We start from the raw sequence: 20,393 nt of genomic DNA, 5'->3' as shown, positions 1-20,393 counted from the left end.
CCAGTTGGAGCGTTGGGCGGCAGTGTCTTCCAGCTGGCTCGGGTTCAGGCCGCACTTCTTTATGATGGTCTTCAGCTGGTCTTTGTACCGTTTTTTCTGGCCCCCTGCCAAGCGGCGGCCAAGATGTAACTGGCCATACAGCACTTTACGCGGTAAGCGCTCCTTTGGCATCCTGATGACGTGACCGAGCCATCGAAGTTGGTGCTGGGTGACGGTAGCCTCCATGCTGATGCAGTTGGTCTTGCGGAGTATTTCAGTATGGGGCACTCGGTCACGCCAGGTTATCCTCAGGATGCATTGTAGGCATCTGATGTGGAAGGCCTCAAGCATCCTGAGGTGGTGGCTGTACAGGGTCCACGCCTCACAGCTGTAGAGGAGAGTCGTGATGACAACTGCCAAGTAGACAGATATTTTGGTGTGGAGGTTGAGGTCTTTGTTTTGAAAGACCCTTCTCCTAAGTCTGCCAAAAGAGGATGACGCTTGTTTAATCCGGTTTTGCATCTCCCTGTCGATGCTGCAGTCGTCAGAGAGAAAGCTGCCCAGGTATTTGAAGGATTCCACTGTTGTAAGTGGTTTGTCGGAGATGTTGAAGGTTGGTGAATGAGATGGAGGAGTAGATGCCCACTGGCATACTACTTCAGTCTTTGTCACATTTATAGAGAGCCCCGGCCTACCATACGCCCTTGCAGCAGCTGCAAGGGTAGCTTGTAGTGCCTCGGGTGTGTGGGCCACAACTGCACAGTCATCTGCGTACTGTAACTCAATGATGTGCTCCGATGTCATTTTTGTGACCGCTTGGAGCCTACGGATGTTAAATAGGTTTCCATCTAGTCTGAAGTCCACAGTAACCCCACTGTCCTTCCTGATTTCCTTGTGGAGCAGCAATGTCACACACAGGAGGAAGATGTTAAAAAGAACTGGAGCAAGGATGCACCCCTGACGTACCCCGGTGCACACCCTGAAGGGCTCAGATTCCTGGCCTCCAATGGTCACACGTGCCATCATCCCCACGTGAAATCTTTGAAGGATGTTGACAAACTTTCGTGGACAGCCAAACTTCAGGAGGATGTTCCATAGGATGTCCCTGTTGACTGTGTCGAAAGCCTTTGACAGGAAGGCTATGAAGAGGTTCTGATGTTGCTCCCTGCACTTCTCTTGGAGTTGCCGTGCTGTGAACACCATGTCCACAGTACTCCTATTCCTCCTAAACCCACACTGTGACTCAGGCAACAGCTCCTCTGAGATGTGTTTTACCAGCCTGTGTAACATGAGTTTGGCCAGGACTTTTCCAGCAACAGCCAGTAGTGAAATGCCACGGCTGTTGCCACAGAGGGACTTGTCTCTTTTGCCTTTATATATGGAGATGATGTTAGCATCCCTCCACTGCTGAGGGACAGTTTCGTTCTTCCATACGTGTGAGATGAACAGGAAAAGTGCACGGGTGCAGAGGTAGCCTCCCTGTTTAAAAATCTCTGCAGGGATACTGTCAGGGCCAGGGGTCTTGTTATTTTTCAGCGACCTAACTGCACAATGAACCTCTTCAAAGGTTGGTGGAAGGTCAAGGTCTTGGATGGTGGGGCGGACAGGTAGTTCATCCAAGATCGAGGGATCTGTTGGGGAGGGCTGGTTCAAAAGAGTCTCAAAATGTTCTGCCCATCTTTTTGTGATGAATTTCTGGTCCTTTATGAGGGTGGTACCATCATCAGACTTCAGGGGGGAGACAGAGCAGTTTCTTGGGCCGTAGATGGTTTTCACTGCATCATAAAAGTTGTGCATATCATTTCTATCGGCATGGGATTGTATTTCATTTGCCTTCGATATCCACCACTCATTCTGCAGGGCACGCAATTTTGACTGCACCTCTCTCCTGGATGCTTGCCATTGTTGCCGGAGTGTAGCTGATGTGGGATTGTTGAGGACAGCACTGTGTGCTTTATGCATGCCTTTGAGTATGGAAGTTATTGTGCCTGTGTTGTCATTGAACCAGTCCTGGTGTTTTCTGCTCTTGTAACCGATGGATTGGGATGCTGCCTTGTAGAGTCTGGAGCTCACGGAAGACCATTTCCTGTCAATGGAATCATCCGTGCTCAAGAGAAGCTCAATGTCTTCCAGGTTTTCAGCCAGAGAGAGGCGGGGATTGTTCTGGACCTCAGCCTTTTCTAGCCGGGTACAGTCAAGCCTCTTCTTTCCTGACCTTTGGAGACGAACAGCAGGGCGTACCTCCACCTGGAGCCTGGTCATGATGAGCCGGTGATCTGTCCAGCACTCAGCACCTCTCATTGCACGAGTGAGTAAGACGTCTTTTGTATCAGCACGTCTCACAATGATGTAGTCCAATAGGTGCCAATGTTTGGAGCGTGGGTGCATCCAGGATGTTTTGTGCTTGTTTTTTAATTGGAAGAGGGTGTTTGTGATGGTCAAGCCATGCTCAGCACAGAGGCTTAGGAGGCGCAGTCCATTTGCATTGACTTTCCCAATGCCATGCCCACCAATGACACCACTCCACACCTTGTTGTCTTTCCCCACTCTGGCATTGAAATCGCCCAGCAAAAAGATCTTGTCCTCCTTGGGTATATGACGGAGAGCCTCATCTAGTGACTGATAGAAGCGGTCCTTTACGTCATCCTCTGATGGCAGTGTTGGTGCATAGGCACCTAGGAGGGTGGCATAACGTTTCTTGGCCAGAGGGATCCTGAGCGACATGAGCCTTTCACTTATGCCAATCGGTGTTTCAGTGAGTCTTGGTAGGAGGCTGTTTTTTATTGCAAATCCCACACCATGCTGATGTTGTCCTCCTGCAGGGTATCCCTTCCAGAAGAAGGTGTAGGTGTCCTCCTTCAGGGAGCCTTCATCCAGGAACCTGGTTTCACTGAGTGCAGCAATGTCAATATTGTAGCGATTGAGTTCCGCTGCAATTAGTGCAGTCCTTCGCTGAGGTCTTTCGGCATTAACGTCCAGCAGAGTTCTTATGTTCCATGTTGCCAGTTTAAAGGGAATTATTTTCTTTTTTTTATTTCGACCGCAGAGTGGAATGTCCCGATAGGTGCGGTAGCCTATCCAGGATGTTTTGAGTGGGCAATGTTTAGGCCACCTTTTCTAGGCCCCTCCCCAGTTGGGTTGAGCAGTGTGGCTCCTAAATAGGGCTGCTCAGACACACAGGGATCTGCCGAGAGCAGCTGCCACTCAAGCCCAGCTGCTGGCGACCATGAATAGCCCTGTGCCGCTGGCGTGCAGGGGTCTGATTAGGAGCTTCCAGTGCATTCATACATGCTCCCGTCACCAGACACCCCATCGCCGCCAGACTTTGATCCATATTCCGGTTGCTGGTCTCACCGAGGCAGAGGTGGATACCTGCGCAAAGAGATTATTTACAGTGCCGCTGGGGGTGCGCATGTCCCAGCAGCACTTCTTCACTGTGAGAGGGTGGGATCTGGTGGCAAGGGGGGCCCAAGACGACCAGCACTCTTCCACAGCTGCAGGAGGCTGCCGGAGCTCCAGTCTGTCAGAGGACCGCCTATCGTGCGCCGCCATGCACATTGCTTTTCTCTCAGGGTGTGCTCCCCTAGCCTTTGTCGTCCTACACTTACCCACAAGGCAGTGGGACAGTGGTTGGTCAATGCCAGGGCGTATCCACTTCACATGGGCCTGCGCATTAGACCTCTGGGGACCACTGTAGCTCCGAGATCCCCTACAGTTTAGCCAGGGACCGCAAGGTACCCAGTTACCGTGTGTGGCCACGAGGAGGCACTGCAGGAGTCTTGGCGGTAGAGAGGCTATGTACCGGCAGGGGAGACTTACGCACTCGGCTCCTCTTTTCACCCCCACAAAGAGGGCCAGCCGGCGGCAGGAGCTGAGAGCAGAGAGTAGAGAGCAGAAGCAGCATGCAGCATGCAGCCCGCACTAACTACAAGCACTACTACCCAGTATTACTGCACTGACGCATCACACACGCCCTGTGCATCACACACACACACACACACACACACACACACACACACACACACACACACACACACACACACACAGACTCACCTCCAGGGTGAAGGAGAGCGCCACATCAGACTTGGACAGAAGGTCTCCTTCGTCTCCCATGTCTAGGAAGGAGGTGTTGATGGACGAGCCTTTCAGCTTCTGTTTGAAGTCCGCTCCTCCTCTGGACACCGGCACACTCTCCAGGTTGGCCATCAGCAGGCTGACGGAGGAGCGCAGCTCCTCCACGTACAGGGACTCCATGTCAGAAGACAGGAACTTTGGGTAGCGTCTCTCCTACAGCCCACACAGCTCAACTCAGGTTTAGAAGCTTTACAGTCTTTATTTACACAGGCTACGGTGTACCTTTCTGCTACTTTATCCTCTAAATACTCTAGTAAATATGGTGACACACAGGCTACGGTGTACCTTTCTGCTACTTTATACTCTAAATACTCTAGTAAATATGAAGACACACAGGCTACGGTGTACCTTTCTGCTACGTTATCCTCTAAATACTCTAGTAAATATGGTGACACACAGGCTACGGTGTACCTTTCTGCTACATTATCCTCTAAATACTCTAGTAAATATGGTGACACACAGGCTACGGTGTACCTTTCTGCTACTTTATACTCTAAATACTCTAGTAAATATGATGACACACAGGCTACGGTGTACCTTTCTGCTACGTTATCCTCTAAATACTCTAGTAAATATGGTGACACACAGGCTACGATGTACCTTTCTGCTACTTTATACTCTAAATACTCTAGTAAATATGGTGACACACAGGCTACGGTGTACCTTTCTGCTACGTTATCCTCTAAATACTCTAGTAAATATGGTGACACACAGGCTACGGTGTACCTTTCTGCTACATTATCCTCTAAATACTCTAGTAAATATGATGACACACAGGCTACGGTGTACCTTTCTGCTACTTTATCCTCTAAATACTCTAGTAAATATGGTGACACACAGGCTACGGTGTACCTTTCTGCTACATTATCCTCTAAATACTCTAGTAAATATGATGACACACAGGCTACGGTGTACCTTTCTGCTACTTCATCCTCTAAATACTCTAGTAAATATGGTGACACACAGGCTACGGTGTACCTTTCTGCTACGTTATCCTCTAAATACCCTAGTAAATATGATGACACACAGGCTACGGTGTACCTTTCTGCTACTTTATACTCTAAATACTCTAGTAAATATGGTGACACACAGGCTACGGTGTACCTTTCTGCTACTTTATCCTCTAAATACTCTAGTAAATAGGAAGACACACAGGCTACGGTGTACCTTTCTGCTACTTTATCCTCTAAATACTCTAGTAAATATGGTGACACACAGGCTACGGTGTACCTTTCTGCTACTTCATCCTCTAAATACTCTAGTAAATATGGTGACACACAGGCTACGGTGTACCTTTCTGCTACGTTATCCTCTAAATACTCTAGTAAATATGATGACACAAAGGCTACGGTGTACCTTTCTGCTACTTCATCCTCTAAATACTCTAGTAAATATGGTGACACACAGGCTACGGTGTACCTTTCTGCTACGTTATCCTCTAAACACTCTAGTAAATATGGTGACACACAGGCTACGGTGTACCTTTCTGCTACTTTATCCTCTAAATACTCTAGTAAATATGGTGACACACAGGCTACGGTGTACCTTTCTGCTACTTTATCCTCTAAATACCCTAGTAAATATGGTGACACACAGGCTACGGTGTACCTTTCTGCTACTTCATCCTCTAAATACTCTAGTAAATATGGTGACACACAGGCTACGGTGTACCTTTCTGCTACATTATCCTCTAAATACTCTAGTAAATAGGAAGACACACAGGCTACGGTGTACCTTTCTGCTACGTTATACTCTAAATACCCTAGTAAATATGGTGACACACAGGCTACGGTGTACCTTTCTGCTACTTTATCCTCTAAATACTCTAGTAAATAGGAAGACACACAGGCTACGGTGTACCTTTCTGCTACGTTATCCTCTAAATACCCTAGTAAATATGATGACACACAGGCTACGGTGTACCTTTCTGCTACTTTATCCTCTAAATACTCTAGTAAATAGGAAGACACACAGGCTACGGTGTACCTTTCTGCTACTTTATCCTCTAAATACTCTAGTAAATATGATGACACACAGGCTACGGTGTACCTTTCTGCTACGTTATACTCTAAATACCCTAGTAAATATGGTGACACACAGGCTACGATGTACCTTTCTGCTACTTTATCCTCTAAATACCCTAGTAAATATGGTGACACACAGGCTACGGTGTACCTTTCTGCTACTTTATCCTCTAAATACTCTAGTAAATATGAAGACACACAGGCTACGGTGTACCTTTCTGCTACGTTATACTCTAAATACTCTAGTAAATATGATGACACACAGGCTACGGTGTACCTTTCTGCTACTTTATCCTCTAAATACTCTAGTAAATATGGTGACACACAGGCTACGGTGTACCTTTCTGCTACTTTATCCTCTAAATACTCTAGTAAATATGGTGACACACAGGCTACGGTGTACCTTTCTGCTACTTTATCCTCTAAATACTCTAGTAAATATGGTGACACACAGGCTACGGTGTACCTTTCTGCTACGTTATCCTCTAAATACTCTAGTAAATATGATGACACACAGGCTACGGTGTACCTTTCTGCTACGTTATCCTCTAAATACCCTAGTAAATATGAAGACACAGAGGCTACGGTGTACCTTTCTGCTACTTTATACTCTAAATACTCTAGTAAATATGGTGACACACAGGCTACGGTGTACCTTTCTGCTACGTTATCCTCTAAATACCCTAGTAAATATGATGACACACAGGCTACGGTGTACCTTTCTGCTACTTTATCCTCTAAATACTCTAGTAAATATGGTGACACACAGGCTACGGTGTACCTTTCTGCTACGTTATCCTCTAAATACCCTAGTAAATATGATGACACACAGGCTACGGTGTACCTTTCTGCTACTTAATCCTCTAAATACTCTAGTAAATAGGAAGACACACAGGCTACGGTGTACCTTTCTGCTACGTTATCCTCTAAATACACTAGTAAATATGATGACACACAGGCTACGGTGTACCTTTCTGCTACTTTATCCTCTAAATACTCTAGTAAATATGAAGACACACAGGCTACGGTGTACCTTTCTGCTACGTTATACTCTAAATACTCTAGTAAATATGATGACACACAGGCTACGGTGTACCTTTTTGCTACTTTATACTCTAAATACTCTAGTAAATATGATGACACACAGGCTACGGTGTACCTTTCTGCTACATTATCCTCTAAATACCCTAGTAAATATGATGACACACAGGCTACGGTGTACCTTTCTGCTACTTTATCCTCAGAATACTGTAGTAATCATGTAATAAGGAGTTCTAGCTGAAAATTAATTTTAAATATGATGACGTTCGTATTCAAAACCACAAAAATAAGTATGGATGCATAAAGGTGTAATGTGTCATTTGACCTGTATGCTGCCCTCTTGTGTTCAGCAGCGTAACAGCACACTGAAGCAAACCAGATAAAATCATTCAAACAGACGTGTAGTGAATACACAGCACGTCTACTGACAGCCGTCATGTTTGACTCCTTCAGTAGAAACCACTTCACTGGACTCTGATTAGTTCACCCAGTAGTGTAGGGCAATGTAAGTGAATGACTGGCTTTTACCCAGGCCACCTTCTCCGCAAGCTGCAGTCTTCCGTCCAACTCTCTGCGGATCTGAGCTGCCTGCTCGTCCACGTTGTCGAGCTGAGAGGAGAAATAACAAGACAAATAAGAGTTGCGGAATGACAAGATAATTATGTTTATTTCTTATTATACACCTCGTTCATAACAGCTATGATCTCCTTTTCCTCACCAGCTTCATTCAGCAGATGTTGGACATGGACCACCACTGGACTCAGCTTTACAGCAGTGTCTTATGGGACAAGTGGACAGGAATCTTTAAACAAAAGCGCCCCCAAGTGTCTCAGTCAGACTGTGTCCATGACTGTCTATCATCTATGACTTCTCTATGGTGCTGGCCGGCTAGTTTCTGGATGTTACTACTACCTACAGGAAGTATAGGCTGCTACTTCCTGCAGGCTGAACCAGGAAGTAGATCAGCAACATCATCCACCATTGATCATATTGGACATCTCACATCAGAACTTTTAACCTTCACTTCCACATACGTGGTTTAGATAATCAGGTTAAACTGGCCTTGTTGAAACATGTCTGACCCTCCTGGCCAGTTGTCCCATAAGACACTGCTGTGCAGCTGAGTCCAGCAGTGGTCCATGTCCAACATCTACTGAATGAAGCTGGTGAGGAAAATGAGAGCATAGCTGATATGAACAACAATACAACCATGACAATAAGACACAGCATGTAAAAAACTGAACAATCCTTTTAGAGCTTAAGAAGTCAGTTCAAAAGGAGGATTTTCATAATCCAGTCAGCCCTGCTCTCCTGGAGGAGCAGGGCTGACTGTGTTGAACATGGAGCTGAAGTCATCAAAGGGGATCCTGGTTTAGGTTCCAGGGGAGTTCAAGTGAAGGGGGTTGGAGTGGAGAGCCATACTGATGGCATCATCTGTGGACCTGTTGGCTCTGTATGCAAAACGTAGTGGATCCAGGAGAAGGGTGGTGGTGGACTTGAGGTGGACCAGCACAAGGCACTCAAAAGTCTTCATCGCTACAGAGCTCAGAACGGCGGGTCTGTAGTTATTTAGGCCTGTGATCCTCCGCTTCTTGGGGACAGGGATGATGGTGGAGGTTATGAGGCAGGCTGGCACCCTGCAGTCCTCCAGGAAGGTGTTAAAATGGTTGCGAAAACTGGAGACTTCTGGTCTGCACAGTGTTTAAGGGCCAAGGGAGACAGCAGCATTTAACTGTTAACAATGGAGATGGTGTCAAAAAGCTGTGTCCATATCTACATTATGAGACAGACAAAACATGGCTGTCACCTGAAGGATGTGAAGGGATCTAATCTTCTCTGCTCCGTCAGTAACCATCACAGCACTGTGCTTCCAGCATCTCACCCTGTCTTCATGTCCATCCCCTTCATCTTCATGTGCATCCCCTTCATCTTCATGTCCATCCCCTTCATCTTCATGTCCATCCACTTCATCTTCATGTGCATCCCCTTCATCTTCATGTCCATCCACTTCATCTTCATGTACATCCACTTCATCTTCATGTCCATCCACTTCATCTTCATGTCCATCCACTTCATCCTCATGTCCATCCACTTCATCCTCATGTCCAGCCATCACATCTTCAAGTCCATCCCCTTCATCTTCATGTCCATCCACTTCATCTTCATGTCCATCCCCTTCATCTTCATGTCCATCCACTTCATCTTCATGTCCATCCCCTTCATCTTCATGTACATCCACTTCATCTTCATGTCCATCCCCTTCATCTTCATGTCCATCCACTTCATCTTCATGTGCATCCCCTTCATCTTCATGTCCATCGCCTTCATCTTCATGTCCATCCACTTCATCTTCATGTGCATCCCCTTCATCTTCATGTCCATCCCCTTCATCTTCATGTCCATCCACTTCATCTTCATGTCCAGCCATCACATCTTCAAGTCCATCCCCTTCATCTTCATGTCCATCCACTTCATCTTCATGTGCATCCACTTCATCCTCATGTCCATCCACTTCATCTTCATGTCCATCCACCTCATCTTCATGTCCAGCCACTTCATCTTCATGTCCAGCCATCACATCTTCATGTCCATCCACTTCATCTTCATGTCCATCCACTTCATCTTCATGTCCATCCACTTCATCTTCATGTCCATCCACCTCATCTTCATGTCCATCCACTTCATCTTCATGTCCAGCCATCACATCTTCATGTCCATCCACTTCATCTTCATGTCCATCCACTTCATCTTCATGTCCATCCACTTCATCTTCATGTCCATCCACTTCATCTTCATGTCCATCCACCTCATCTTCATGTCCATCCACCTCATCTTCATGTCCATCCACCTCATCTTCATGTCTATCCACTTCATCTTCATGTCCATCCACTTCATCTTCATGTCCATCCACTTCATCTTCATGTCCATCCCCTTCATCTTCATGTCCATCCACTTCAACTTCATGTGCATCCCCTTCATCTTCATGTCCATCCCCTTCATCTTCATGTCCATCCACTTCATCTTCATGTGCATCCCCTTCATCTTCATGTCCATCCACTTCATCTTCATGTACATCCACTTCATCTTCATGTCCATCCACTTCATCTTCATGTCCATCCACTTCATCTTCATGTCCAGCCATCACATCTTCAAGTCCATCCCCTTCATCTTCATGTCCATCCACTTCATCTTCATGTCCATCCCCTTCATCTTCATGTCCATCCACTTCATCTTCATGTCCATCCCCTTCATCTTCATGTACATCCACTTCATCTTCATGTCCATCCCCTTCATCTTCATGTCCATCCACTTCATCTTCATGTGCATCCCCTTCATCTTCATGTCCATCCCCTTCATCTTCATGTCCATCCACTTCATCTTCATGTGCATCCCCTTCATCTTCATGTCCATCCCCTTCATCTTCATGTCCATCCACTTCATCTTCATGTCCAGCCATCACATCTTCAAGTCCATCCCCTTCATCTTCATGTCCATCCACTTCATCTTCATGTCCATCCCCTTCATCTTCATGTCCATCCACTTCATCTTCATGTCCATCCACCTCATCTTCATGTCCAGCCACTTCATCTTCATGTCCAGCCATCACATCTTCATGTCCATCCACTTCATCTTCATGTCCATCCACCTCATCTTCATGTCCATCCACTTCATCTTCATGTCCATCCACCTCATCTTCATGTCCATCCACTTCATCTTCATGTCCAGCCATCACATCTTCATGTCCATCCACCTTATCTTCATGTCTATCCACTTCATCTTCATGTCCATCCACTTCATCTTCATGTCCATCCACCTCATCTTCATGTCCATCCACTTCATCTTCATGTCCATCCACCTCATCTTCATGTCTATCCACCTCATCTTCATGTCCATCCACTTCATCTTCATGTCCATCCACCTCATCTTTATGTCTATCCACCTCATCTTCATGTCCATCCACTTCATCTTCATGTCCATCCACCTCATCTTCATGTCCATCCACTTCATCTTCATGTCCATCCCCTTCATCTTCATGTACATCCACTTCATCTTCATGTCCATCCCCTTCATCTTCATGTCCATCCACTTCATCTTCATGTCCATCCCCTTCATCTTCATGTCCATCCACTTCATCTTCATGTGCATCCCCTTCATCTTCATGTCCATCCCCTTCATCTTCATGTCCATCCACTTCATCTTCATGTCCAGCCATCACATCTTCAAGTCCATCCCCTTCATCTTCATGTCCATCCACTTCATCTTCATGTCCATCCCCTTCATCTTCATGTCCATCCACTTCATCTTCATGTCCATCCACCTCATCTTCATGTCCAGCCACTTCATCTTCATGTCCAGCCATCACATCTTCATGTCCATCCACTTCATCTTCATGTCCATCCACCTCATCTTCATGTCCATCCACTTCATCTTCATGTCCATCCACCTCATCTTCATGTCCATCCACTTCATCTTCATGTCCAGCCATCACATCTTCATGTCCATCCACCTTATCTTCATGTCTATCCACTTCATCTTCATGTCCATCCACTTCATCTTCATGTCCATCCACCTCATCTTCATGTCCATCCACTTCATCTTCATGTCCATCCACCTCATCTTCATGTCCATCCACCTTATCTTCATGTCCATCCACCTCATCTTCATGTCTATCCACCTCATCTTCATGCCCATCCACCTCATCTTCATGTCTATCCACCTCATCTTCATGTCCATCCACCTCATCTTCATGTCTATCCACTTCATCTTCATGTCCATCCACCTCATCTTCATGTCTATCCACCTCATCTTCATGTCCATCCACCTTATCTTCATGTCTATCCACCTCATCTTCATGTCTATCCACCTTATCTTCATGTCCATCCACCTCATCTTCATGTCCATCCACTTCATCTTCATGTCCATCCACCTCATCTTCATGTCTATCCACCTCATCTTCATGTCCATCCACCTCATCTTCATGTCCATCCACCTTATCTTCATGTCCATCCACCTCATCTTCATGCCCATCCACCTCATCTTCATGTCTATCCACCTCATCTTCATGTCTATCCACCTCATCTTCATGTCCATCCACCTCATCTTCATGTCCATCCACCTTATCTTCATGTCTATCCACTTCATCTTCATGTCTATCCACCTCATCTTCATGTCCATCCACCTCATCTTCATGTCCATCCACCTTATCTTCATGTCCATCCACCTCATCTTCATGTCCATCCACCTCATCTTCATGTCCATCCACCTCATCTTCATGTCCATCCACCTTATCTTCATGTCCATCCACCTCATCTTCATGTCCATCCACCTCATCTTCATGTCCATCCACCTCATCTTCATGTCTATCCACCTCATCTTCATGTCTATCCACCTCATCTTCATGTCCATCCACCTCATCTTCATGTCCATCCACCTCATCTTCATGTCCATCCACCTTATCTTCATGTCTATCCACCTTATCTTCATGTCCATCCACCTTATCTTCATGTCCATCCACCTCATCTTCATGTCCATCCACCTTATCTTCATGTCCATCCACCTCATCTTCATGTCCATCCACCTTATCTTCATGTCCATCCACCTTATCTTCATGTCCATCCACTTCATCTTCATGTCCATCCACTTCATCTTCATGTCCATCCACCTCATCTTCATGTCCATCCACCTCATCTTCATGTCCATCCACCTCATCTTCATGTCCATCCACCTCATCTTCATGTCCATCCACCTTATCTTCATGTCTATCCACCTCATCTTCATGTCCATCCACCTCATCTTCATGTCTATCCACCTCATCTTCATGTCTATCCACCTCATCTTCATGTCCATCCACCTCATCTTCATGTCCATCCACCTCATCTTCATGTCTATCCACCTCATCTTCATGTCCATCCACTTCATCTTCATGTCTATCCACCTCATCTTCATGTCCATCCACCTTATCTTCATGTCCATCCACCTCATCTTCATGTCCATCCACCTCATCTTCATGTCCATCCACCTTATCTTCATGTCTATCCACTTCCATCCACTAAAGCCAAGTAACGCCTGAACCACATGACTTTACCTCAACTACACAGACCACCAGCACGACGGCTCCTCCATATGAAGACAGGACCGACTAACACGTGGCTCAGCACCCACATGCTGGACACACACACACACACACACACACACACACACACACACACACACACACACACACACACACACACACCAAGACAGACACACAGACACACAGACACACACACACATAACATGTGTGTACATGTTGTGTGTGTGTGTCTCGGTGTGTGTGTGTGTATGTGTTTCTTGGTGTGTGTGTGTGTCTCGGTGTGTGTCTCGGTGTATGTGTGTGTGTATGTGTGTGTGTTTCTTGGTGTGTGTGTGTGTCTCGGTGTGTGTGTGTGTGTGTGTGTCTCGGTGTGTGTGTGTGTGTCTTGGTGTGTGTGTGTGTGTGTGTGTGTGTGTGTGTGTGTGTGTGTGTGTGTGTGTGTGTGTGTGTGTGTGTGTGTGTGTGTGTGTCTCGATGTGTGTCTCGGTGTGTGTCTCGATGTGTGTCTCGGTGTGTGTGTGTCTCGGTGTGTGTGTGTGTGTGTGTGTGTGTTTCTTGGTGTGTGTGTCTCGGTGTGTGTGTGTGTATGTGTGTGTGTGTGTGTGTCTCGGTGTGTGTCTCGGTGTGTGTGTGTGTCTCGGTGTTTGTCTCGGTGTGTGTGTGTGTATGTGTGTGTGTTTCTTGGTGTGTGTGTGTGTGTGTCTCGGTGTGTGTGTGTGTATGTGTGTGTATGTGTGTGTATGTGTGTGTCTCGATGTGTTTCTCGGTGTGTGTGTGTGTCTCGGTGTTTGTCTCGGTGTGTGTGTGTGTATGTGTGTGTGTTTCTTGGTGTGTGTGTGTGTGTGTCTCGGTGTATGTGTGTGTATGTGTGTGTATGTGTGTGTGTGTGTGTCTCGATGTGTTTCTCGGTGTGTGTGTGTGTCTCGGTGTGTGTGTGTGTGTGTGTGTGTGTGTGTGTGTGTGTGTGTGTGTGTCTTGGTGTGTGTGTGTCTCGGTGTGTGTGTGTGTGTTTCTTGGTGTGTGTGTGTGTGTGTGTCTCGGTGTGTGTGTGTGTATGTGTGTGTATGTGTGTGTCTCGGTGTGTGTCTCGGTGTGTGTGTGTGTCTCGGTGTTTGTCTCGGTGTGTGTATGTGTGTGTGTTTCTTGGTGTGTGTGTGTGTGTGTCTCGGTGTGTGTGTGTGTGTCTCGGTGTGTGTGTGTGTGTGTGTGTGTGTGTCTCGATGTGTTTCTCGGTGTGTGTGTGTGTGTGTCTCGGTGTGTGTGTCTCGGTGTGTGTCTCGGTGTGTGTCTCGGTGTGTGTCTCGGTGTGTGTGTGTTTGCGTGTGTGTGTGTCTCGATGTGTGTGTGTGTGTGTGTGTGTCTCGGTGTGTGTGTGTCTCGGTGTGTGTGTGTGTGTGTGTGTGTGTGTGTGTCTCGGTGTGTGTGTGTGTGTGTGTCTCGGTGTGTGTCTCGGTGTGTGTCTCGGTGTGTGTGTGTGTGTGTGTGTGTGTGTCTCGATGTGTTTCTCGGTGTGTGTGTGTGTGTGTCTCGGTGTGTGTGTGTGTCTCGGTGTGTGTGTCTCGGTGTGTGTGTGTGTGTGTGTGTGTGTCTCGGTGTGTGTGTGTGTCTCGGTGTGTGTGTGTGTGTGTGTGTGTGTGTCTCGGTGTGTGTGTCTCGGTGTGTGTCTCGGTGTGTGTCTCGGTGTGTGTGTGTGTGTGTCTCGGTGTGTGTGTCTCGGTGTGTGTCTCGGGGTGTGTGTGTTTGTCTCGGTGTGTGTCTCGGTGTGTGTGTGTGTGTCTCGGTGTGTGTCTCGGTGTGTGTCTCGGTGTGTGTGTCTCGGTGTGTGTGTCTCGGTGTGTGTCTCGGGGTGTGTGTGTTTGCGTGTGTGTGACCATCTCCACATGCGTGCTCACCTGGCAGGCGTTGTAGAGCAGCTGATGCTCAAACTTGTTGATGGAGAGGATCTGCTGGAACATGTCATACAGCTGCTCCTTGCTGAGGATGAGCTCTGACACGGCACTCAGGGGGACCCTCTGGCTCTGGCACCGCAGGTCCTCCTCCCCCCTGTAGATGGCGTCGTACTTGGCGATCCAGGAGCACAGCACCGTCTCCTTGCTCAGCCCGTCGATGTCTGGCAGGCTGCGAACACGCCGCTCGATGTTCTTCTTGAAAACCTCACGAAAGTCGTTCGCCGAACAGCCGCCGCTCTGCACCATCCTGGAGACACGTTCACTCTTCAGGAAACCCTGAGCACACACACACACACACACACAGACGGACACGGACACACACGGACACACACACACACGGACACAGACACACACAGACGGACAGACAGACGGACACACACACACACAGACACACACACAGACACGGACACGGACACACACGGACACACACACGGACACACACACACACAGACACACACACGGACACACACACACACAGACACACACAGACACACACACACACAGACGCACACAGAGACGGACAGACAGACAGACGGACAGACACACACAGACAGACAGACAGACAGACAGACAGGCGGACAGACAGACAGACACACAGACAGACAGACAGACAGACAGACAGACGGACAGACACACACGCGGACGGACAGGCGGACAGACAGACAGGCGGACAGACAGACAGACAGACGGACAGACACGCGGACGGACAGACGGACAGACGGACAGACAGGCGGACAGACAGACAGACAGGTGGACTAGATCAGATGAAAGGTGTTTCATGGCAGGGAGACATGACACGTGTGTGTTTGTCCCCAGTGATAACTGCTTCCTTTACTTTTCTCCTTTTCCTCCCCACTTGTACTCGCCAGTCACCCCGCTCCTCCCTCCGAGCCGTCCCCCCCTCTGCTGGCCCAGGAGGGCTGCAGACTACCACGTGCCTCCTCCTCCTCCCATACATGTGGAGTCACCAGCCGCTTCTTTTCACCTGACAGTGAGGAGTTTCACCAGGGGGACGCGGCGCGTGGGAGGATCACGCTGTTCCCCCCAGTTCCCCCTCCCCCCCTGAACAGGCGTCCCGACCGACCACAGGAGGCGCTAGTGCAGCGACCAGGACACATACCCACATCCGGCTTCCCACCCGCAGACACGGCCAATTGTGTCCGTAGAGACGCCCGACCAAGCCGGAGGCAACACGGGGATTCGAACCTCCGATCCCCGTGTTGGGTAGGCAACGGACCAGACCGCCACGCCACCCGGGCGCCCCACACACGTGTTTTAGCTTGTTCCGTGGAGCACATGGGGTGTCACGTGCTAGATCTTTATTGTGTTTTGTTGTTTCGTCTTGACGATGAGCAACACTCTATCCTGGTGAGTGAGGCACCTGCTAACATTGATTAGATAAATACAGTTGTGTATTGTTATCATCATCGTCATCGTCATTATTATTATGTCATCGGGGCTCAGGTGTTAGGAGGCAGTGGGAGGGGGGTCAGCTTGGGGCCCATATGAGACTTGCAAGAAGTTGTGCGTTGTTTCTAAAACCTGCAGAGGCTCATGAAGAAGTCTCATGTGGTCTCAGAGACTTTGTAAGAGTCCGAACAGAACAAGAAACAGAATAGAACTAGCATCATTTCACACATTATACATGATGGTCTGGACCAGCTCAGAACTTCAACAGAACTTAGGCTTCACCCACCTACACCTCATACAATCTGGCTCCACCCACCCCAAGCTCTCTTTCCCACAAGAAACAAACTTCTCAAAATAATTAACAATTCCTCCACATTTTACATGCTTTAATTCCCCCCCATGATCAATACAGCATCTCTCCATCTAGGAAAAGAGGAGGAGAAAGCTGAGGGAGGTTTACAAGAGGAGCCTGTACCTCGTAGTAACTCTGCACAGCATTGCAGAAAGCTTCATCCGCCATGATCTGTGTCTCTCCGTTTAGAAAGGCTTGGAAACGTTCCTTCACCACCTGCAACTGTTGCTTATTCAGCTGGAAGGAGAGACAGCGAGAGGGAGAGGGAGAGAGAGACAGAGACAGAGAGAGGGAGAGAGAGGGAGAGGGAGAGAGACAGAGAGAGGGAGAGGGAGGGAGAGGGAGGGAGAGGGAGAGAGACAGAGAGGGAGAGGGAGAGAGACAGAGAGAGGGAGAGGGAGAGAGACAGAGAGAGGGAGAGGGAGAGAGACAGAGAGAGGGAGAGGGAGAGAGACAGAGAGAGGGAGAGGGAGAGAGGGAGAGAGACAGAGAGAGAAGGAGAGAGGGAGAGAGAGACAGAGAGAGGGAGAGGGAGAGAGAGAGGGAGAGGGAGAGACAGAGAGAGGGAGAGAGAGAGGGAGAGGGAGAGACAGAGACAGAGAGAGGGAGAGAGAGGGAGAGGGAGAGAAGGAGAGAGGGAGAGGGAGAGAGACAGAGAGAGGGAGAGGGAGAGAGACAGAGAGAGGGAGAGGGAGAGAGACAGAGAGAGGGAGAGGGAGAGAGGGAGAGAGACAGAGAGAGAAGGAGAGAGGGAGAGAGAGACAGAGAGAGGGAGAGGGAGAGAGAGAGGGAGAGGGAGAGACAGAGAGAGGGAGAGAGAGAGGGAGAGGGAGAGACAGAGACAGAGAGAGGGAGAGAGAGGGAGAGGGAGAGAGACAGAGAGAGGGAGAGGGAGGGAGAGGGAGAGAGACAGAGAGAGGGAGAGAGACAGAGAGGGAGAGGGAGAGAGACAGAGAGAGGGAGAGGGAGAGACAGAGAGAGGGAGAGGGAGAGGGAGAGAGGGGGAGAGGGAGAGAGACAGAGAGAGGGAGAGGGAGAGAGACAGAGAGAGGGAGAGGGAGAGAGACAGAGAGAGGGAGAGGGAGAGACAGAGAGAGGGAGAGGGGGAGAGACAGAGAGGGGGAGAGGGAGAGAGACAGAGAGAGGGAGAGGGAGAGAGACAGAGAGAGGGAGAGGGAGAGAGACAGAGAGAGGGAGAGGGAGAGAGACAGAGAGAGGGAGAGGGAGAGACAGAGAGAGGGAGAGGGAGAGGGAGAGAGGGGGAGAGGGAGAGAGACAGAGAGAGGGAGAGGGAGAGAGACAGAGAGAGGGAGAGGGAGAGAGACAGAGAGAGGGAGAGGGAGAGAGACAGAGAGGGGGAGAGGGAGAGAGACAGAGAGAGGGAGAGGGAGAGAGACAGAGAGAGGGAGAGGGAGAGAGACAGAGAGGGGGAGAGGGAGAGAGACAGAGAGAGGGAGAGGGAGAGAGACAGAGAGAGGGAGAGGGAGAGAGACAGAGAGAGGGAGAGGGAGAGAGACAGAGAGAGGGAGAGGGAGAGAGACAGAGAGAGGGAGAGGGAGAGAGACAGAGAGAAGGAGAGAGAGAGAGACAGAGAGAGGGAGAGAGACAGAGAGAGGGAGAGAGACAGAGAGAGGGAGAGAGACAGAGAGACAGAGAGAGGGAGAGAGACAGAGAGACAGAGAGAGGGAGAGAGACAGAGAGAGGGGCGGAGAGGTGTTCACCACTAGAAACTAAAGGATGGAAGTGTATGAAGTTACTATTACGTTACTATTAAGGCAGTATTAAGTTAGTATTAAGGCAGTATTAAGTTAGTGTTGTTAATATTGAGTTAGTATGAAGTCAGGATTAAATTAGTATTGTTAGTATTAAGTCAGTATAAAGTTAGTATCAAGTCAGTATAAAGTTAGTATTAAGTCAGTATTAAGTTAGTATGAAGTCAGTATGAAGTTAGCATTGTTAGTATTAAGTCAGTATTAAGTTAGTATTAAGTAAGTATTACAACATCTTGTAATACTTGACATCTGCCACTTCCCTGCTGAATAACTTATTTAATCCATTTGGACAGACGGTCAGTATTTAATCCATCTGGACAGACGGTCAGTATTTAATCCATCTGGACAGACAGTCAGTATTTAATCCATCTGGACAGACAGTCAGTATTCAATCCATCTGGACAGACAGTCAGTATTTAATCCATCTGGACAGACAGTCAGTATTTAATCCATTTGGACAGACGGTCAGTATTTAATCCATCTGGACAGACGGTCAGTATTTAATCCATCTGGACAGACGGTCAGTATTTAATCCATCTGGACAGACAGTCAGTATTTAATCCATCTGGACAGACAGTCAGTATTTAATCCATCTGGACAGACAGTCAGTATTTAATCCATCTGGACAGACAGTCAGTATTCAATCTATCTGGACAGACAGTCAGTATTTAATCTATCTGGACAGACAGTCAGTATTTAATCCATCTGGACAGACAGTCAGTATTCAATCCATCTGGACAGACAGTCAGTATTTAATCCATCTGGACAGACAGTCAGTATTTAATCCATCAGGACAGACAGTCAGTATTTAATCTATCTGGACAGACAGTCAGTATTTAATCCATCTGGACAGACAGTCAGTATTTAATCCATCTGGACAGACAGTCAGTATTTAATCCATCTGGACAGACAGTCAGTATTCAATCCATCTGGACAGACAGTCAGTATTTAATCCATCTGGACAGACAGTCAGTATTCAATCCATCTGGACAGACAGTCAGTATTTAATCCATCTGGACAGACAGTCAGTATTTAATCTATCTGGACAGACAGTCAGTATTTAATCCATCTGGACAGACAGTCAGTATTTAATCCATCTGGACAGACAGTCAGTATTCAATCCATCTGGACAGACAGTCAGTATTTAATCCATCTGGACAGACAGTCAGTATTTAATCTATCTGGACAGACAGTCAGTATTTAATCCATCTGGACAGACAGTCAGTATTCAATCCATCTGGACAGACAGTCAGTATTTAATCCATCTGGACAGACAGTCAGTATTTAATCCATCTGGACAGACAGTCAGTATTTAATCCATCTGGACAGACAGTCAGTATTTAATCCATCTGGACAGACAGTCAGTATTTAATCCATCTGGACAGACAGTCAGTATTTAATCCATCTGGACAGACAGTCAGTATTTAATCCATCTGGACAGACAGTCAGTATTTAATCCATCTGGACAGACAGTCAGTATTTAATCCATCTGGACAGACAGTCAGTATTCAATCCATCTGGACAGACAGTCAGTATTTAATCCATCTGGACAGACAGTCAGTATTTAATCCATCTGGATAGACGGTCAGTATTTGATCCATCTGGACAGACGGTCAGTATTTAATCCATCTGGACAGACAGTCAGTATTCAATCCATCT

At 47.7% G+C, this 20,393-nt stretch overlaps 1 protein-coding gene across 2 annotated transcripts in view; it reads right to left on the bottom strand.

Annotated features, from left to right (window-relative positions):
* The window catches only part of cadps2 (Ca++-dependent secretion activator 2), a 238,848-nt gene that overhangs the window by 185,518 nt on the left and 32,937 nt on the right, over nucleotides 1-20,393 (bottom strand). For both annotated transcript variants that reach the window (XM_056281254.1, XM_056281255.1), the window contains exons 2-5: nucleotides 17,086-17,199; nucleotides 15,144-15,476; nucleotides 7,707-7,787; nucleotides 4,033-4,266 (exon numbers count right to left, since the gene is read on the bottom strand). In XM_056281254.1, the coding sequence (XP_056137229.1) occupies nucleotides 4,033-4,266; nucleotides 7,707-7,787; nucleotides 15,144-15,476; nucleotides 17,086-17,199 (762 nt within the window). The remainder of the gene's footprint in view (nucleotides 1-4,032; nucleotides 4,267-7,706; nucleotides 7,788-15,143; nucleotides 15,477-17,085; nucleotides 17,200-20,393) is intronic.

The sequence above is a fragment of the Lampris incognitus genome, chromosome 6, assembly GCF_029633865.1.
Source record: "Lampris incognitus isolate fLamInc1 chromosome 6, fLamInc1.hap2, whole genome shotgun sequence".
NCBI lineage: Eukaryota > Metazoa > Chordata > Actinopteri > Lampriformes > Lampridae > Lampris > Lampris incognitus.
The sequence above is the reverse complement of the archived record's forward strand: the minus strand, read 5'-3'. Positions and strand labels throughout refer to the sequence as shown.